Source organism: Paramacrobiotus metropolitanus, unplaced genomic scaffold (genome assembly GCF_019649055.1).
Source record: "Paramacrobiotus metropolitanus isolate TYO unplaced genomic scaffold, Prichtersi_v1.0 Parri_scaffold0000037, whole genome shotgun sequence".
In the NCBI taxonomy this organism is placed as follows: Eukaryota; Metazoa; Tardigrada; class Eutardigrada; order Parachela; family Macrobiotidae; genus Paramacrobiotus; species Paramacrobiotus metropolitanus.
In genome coordinates this window covers 916,380-920,920 of record NW_026570257.1, presented here as the reverse complement: position 1 = coordinate 920,920, position 4,541 = coordinate 916,380, and the positions used below count along the sequence as shown (strand labels likewise).

General features: G+C 43.5%; 1 protein-coding gene across 1 annotated transcript; it reads left to right on the top strand.

Moving 5' to 3' along the window:
• Positions 1-226: 226 nt before the first annotated feature.
• Positions 227-1,488, top strand: LOC129589811 (uncharacterized). Its single transcript, XM_055484691.1, has 3 exons — positions 227-364; positions 507-788; positions 1,011-1,488. Exons 1-3 carry the CDS (start codon positions 308-310, stop codon positions 1,263-1,265), a joined length of 594 nt encoding a protein of 197 aa, XP_055340666.1. The 5' UTR covers positions 227-307; the 3' UTR covers positions 1,266-1,488.
• The last annotated feature ends 3,053 nt before the right edge of the window (positions 1,489-4,541 follow it).

Here is a 4,541-nt window from a genome sequence, read left to right as displayed (position 1 = left end):
GCGACAATCAGCATTGTCGCTTTCCGCATCTTTGAATTATGTAGAACAACAGCATAAACAGTCTTCTGCTACAATGCCAACGCTTAATTGATGTCATTAATCTGCTGTATCACGGCCGTTCTTGATCTTCGGCGTACCGGTATTGATGCCAGAAGACGAGTTAAGCATGGCCAGCTTCTGTCACTCTATCGCAAAAAGTACCAGGTATATAACGTACATTTCGGTTGGCGAGAAATCATCAAGCCATTAGTTGCATAACTTGCATTTGCTCTTGTATTTCCACTGTTTCTCAAGCCAGTAAAGCACCATGAAATCCGCTATCGTATTCGCTCTCTTCGTGGCTGCTTGCAGCGCCCGAACCTTGGTAAGTGATCAACCCAGGGCTGTACTAAGCATAAAGGGCAACCTGGCTAGTAGCGATCACCGTAATTAATTTTTTCGATGTTAAGTTGATGAAAACTTTCCGTACTATCTTCGGGATTCTCCTAATCGGGGATTTATTCCAGGATAAACGCGCCAGTGATCAAAACCCTAAAGTATTCTCAGCTTTGGATAAGTTGCGAGGAGGCGCCAACAAGGCTTTGAGCGTTGACCAAATCCAGGAGCTGTGGCTGAATGTTAAGCCCGGTCAGGATTTCCCTCTCATTGCCACCATTCCCAAAGCCAACGTTGACTGTGCCTCAGTCAAGCCAGGTTTTTATGCTAACGATGGCGAGGGCAAATGTCAGGCTTTCGATCGTTGTGACGTCAATGGAAACTTGACCAGCTACCTGTGCCCCAATATGACCGTAAGTCAACATCTTCTTAATCAGCTGCTTTATTCATCCAATTAAGCATTCAGTCTATGGATCTTAAAATGTATCTTCAAGGCTTAATCAAAGTATTATCTAACCTTAATTAACGATTCGAACGCAGCACCGCAAAGTGTTTGAAAGCAAGATAAGATTGAGCTGACATTGAATTTACCGGCAAAGAAATACCATTCTTTAATCAGACCGTATTATTTACAGCTGTTCAACCAGATCACCTTGATCTGCGATTGGTGGTTCAACATTGACTGCTCGCAAGCCCGCTCTTTCTACGACTACACCAACTCCCGCCTGTATGTCGAGGGAGCCGTGCTGTTGGATGATGAGCCCGATTACGTCATGGCCTCCACCGGTGCCGTCGCCGCACAGTCGACCGGCGGATCTGCAAAGGGCTCTGCATCTGCCGAACCCAAAAAACCCAAGAAGAACAAGAAGAGCAAGGCCAAAGCTGAATAAAAGCGTTATGGAATACTTTTCGTTAATGCGTTTGCAAAGACTTTGTGATACACGTGCCGCTTTGGCGTCTCTCGTTGCTACCTACACTGGCTAAGTTGTGTTCGAATGGTTGCTGGCGGCCATGCTCGTGCGCTTATATGGACCTATACGTTGTTGACGATCCGCTGTCATTTCAATCAAACAGCGTGAAAGTGAAAGCGAATATAAAGAAAGACTTCGTTAATTCAGAATCTCGCGTTTCACTTGTGTACTGGGAGTTATAAAACTACATATTGACGATAAAACTGTTTAATCGACTTTTGTCAGCGTTCACGATGCCTTGCGCGTAATAACCACGGCACGGAGATTCAAACACTTAAATTCCGCAGTTAAATTAGTGCCTGATTGCCGGTAACTGATAAAGTCTAGCTAGAGAATTAATTATGGTTTGGCACTGATGACCTAGTCACAGAGCTGTACATGGACGGCAGCATTGTTGAGCGGGCATCATGGAAAAAAGGGGTTCATGGGTGTAAACCCATGTTCAAATCCACAAGAAAATGAAGACTTTTAATTGCATAGATCTTTACTCAAGATGCACGCTATCGCAAACGACAAACTTGCGCTTTTGGATGGGAAAGTTTTTTGTCTAAAGGTCACTGTCGCAGTATGGCTAGTTCGCACAGGGGCACCGCTTAAAGCGCACTGAGTCAGTTGTTATGAATTTACTACAGAGTCTGTACGAGTACCAGCCAAAACGTTTGGCTGGAGCACATATTCACCAACCTGTCATACTGCCAGCAAAGATGACCTGCGAGATTTTTGTGGCTCTTTTTTAATCCTATCTCATCCACTGCTGTGACTCTCTCGGGCACGACAACCGAGATTCTAAAGCGGCCCAAATGTCCTTCACGTTAGACCTTGGGTGCATGGTAGTGACAGCGAATTACTGCACTGCCGTCTTACTGGCATAATTTAAATTTGTAACGGATTCCCAGGCTGACAAACAAATGATTACGCAATCTAATCTCACTCCACCCACGATCGCGTTTTAGAAAGCGGACGAGTAGATATCATGGAACTGAGCTCCGGCTTTACTATATCAAAATTAGTGGAAATGATTTTTCAGAATGTGGTCCTGATACTGCAAGCACTATACAACTTTGGTATGGCCTTTTAACTTTACATATTCTAACGTTTAGCGGATGATAATACAAATTCAAAATACGATAGAGCCGAGCGCGGTTTTTTGATGCTGTTTGTCTTTTATAGCACTCACTACTCCGCAATCTTACCTGAAAAAAATCACGTGATAAAAATCCTATGGGATTTCGGTAGTGCAAACCCTGAATGTCGAGAAAATACCTACAGGGTACTATACATCACTCAAATCCGCTTTGCAACAAGCTCCTTGAAATGTATGTAATTGTACTCTTATGTACTCCTCAAACACCGTAGGGTAGCTGATGTGTGCTTTGACGTACAAATACAATATCCATAAAGTATGATTTTACTATTCACGTATTACCAGACCTACCTCGAAGGGTGTCTTATATAATATTATATCCTTTCCTTAACTGTGCATGGAAGTAAAGGTGACGTTAAACCGATGTTAAAAAGTTCTCAGGATCAGTTTGTTGCACCAGCTGACTATTAGAGCATCTAAATGAACGCTTTTTTAATGCCAAGGTATGCGGGCTTCAATCCCTTTAACGTTGTTTAGTATATACTGTATTACAGATGCCACATGCTACATTTTCAAAGCGCATCTCATACCGCCAGTTCATTTAATTTGAACCTTTTGCAGTACTGGTGATGCGGAAGCCAGAGGCCTAGCATACTAGCGCACTGTACTCTTAAGCCTTAAGGAGAGATTTGACATGATTGTATGAACCAGATAAGAAGCGCTATTCGATTTGTTAGCAAAAGGGAGTTACTACGAGAAAACGGTCTTCTCTTAATTTATGAGCGTAGACATTCCTGCTTGAGCAAATACAGGTACGTCGTAAACATCGTTCACGGCGCTTATCTGAAGCTGGAACAGATGGCAAATGAATAACAAGGGGAGCGACGTGGCTTTCCGGTTACCGAGAGAAGCAGTACCATCCCCTGATGCGGGTGTTTTATTGTATAACTGTTGTCTGCAGCAGCCTGTTGGTAACACTGCATAATACCCCCTGTTGTATGAGAGTGAGCTGGCTGACGGTATAGAGGATAAACAACCAAAGTTCAAGACTAACCGGAAGTCATCCCCGAACAACAAGGTAAGTGGATGGTCAGTTTTGATGTTCAAATAAGAGTGCTGATTTATACTTTTCCTCTAATTTCTTGATTATGCATGCGTGTTTCACAGAAACCGTTGTCTAGATGGCACTGTGAAATGTGTGAATTGTTTAGAAGGACCAGAAACGTTCATGCCGTCTGCATTGGTTCGCGACGCATAACGTTCTTGGTTTGTAGATTTGAAAGGTTACAAGATACCCTAGGGTTTCTGGTGAGGATCATTTGTTATTAAGGATCGTCTCTTAAGGTAAGGATCATCTGTTGGTCGGATTCTACCGCGAACTTACTGTTGATACGACGTGTTGTTAATGTGATTCGGCAGCAGGTGGGCGACCGAGGACTGGGATGACTACCTAGAGCAAATACTGTACCATTATTTGCTGATTTGTATTATTTAATGCTATCTGGTGCAAACTTTTGATCCATTTTCCAATCATACTGAACGTGAACGGGAACGTGAAATAGATTTCTCAAATTCTCAGTGCTGCTTCTCAGATACGGTACTTGATGTTAACTAATCTACGGGAAACGCTACTCACAGTCTCATATTACGCCCCGTTCACATTGTTTAGGGGCTGGTTCGTGCGTGTTTGTGACAGTAAATATTGCCAGCAGGGAACAGTGTAAAAGTCACCATTTATATCGCAGAATGTGTACTCAGCCAATACCGCTGATGGCGGCGGGCGGCTGACCTGATTAAAATAAAACCGTTACGTCTATTTAATCGTCACAAACACAAAAGCAGGAAGAGGTGTGCCAGGTCGCAAACAGCGATAGCCATTGATAAGATAGTTTTACGCTGTTTTATCAGATAGATGGTTTTATGCGACGGAATAGGGAAGATGTCAGCTGCGCCGCGGTAGCTGATGCAATAAACAAAGGTTGACTGCCTAATCATCCGTTCGCCCTTACTAATGCAATCATCCGTTCGCCCTTACTAATACTGCATGTATCAACGCACACCAATCAGTGCAGCGGCGATCGTATGACACGGCACAAAAAGCTCACGGTTCA

Coding starts and splice junctions, on each gene's coding strand:
- LOC129589811 (XM_055484691.1), top strand. CDS start 308: ATGAAATCCGCTATCGTATTCGCTCTCTTCGTGGCTGCTTGCAGCGCC. Junction 365..506: donor CTTGCAGCGCCCGAACCTTG/GTAAGTGATCAA, acceptor GATTTATTCCAG/GATAAACGCGCCAGTGATCA. Junction 789..1,010: donor ACCTGTGCCCCAATATGACC/GTAAGTCAACAT, acceptor TATTATTTACAG/CTGTTCAACCAGATCACCTT.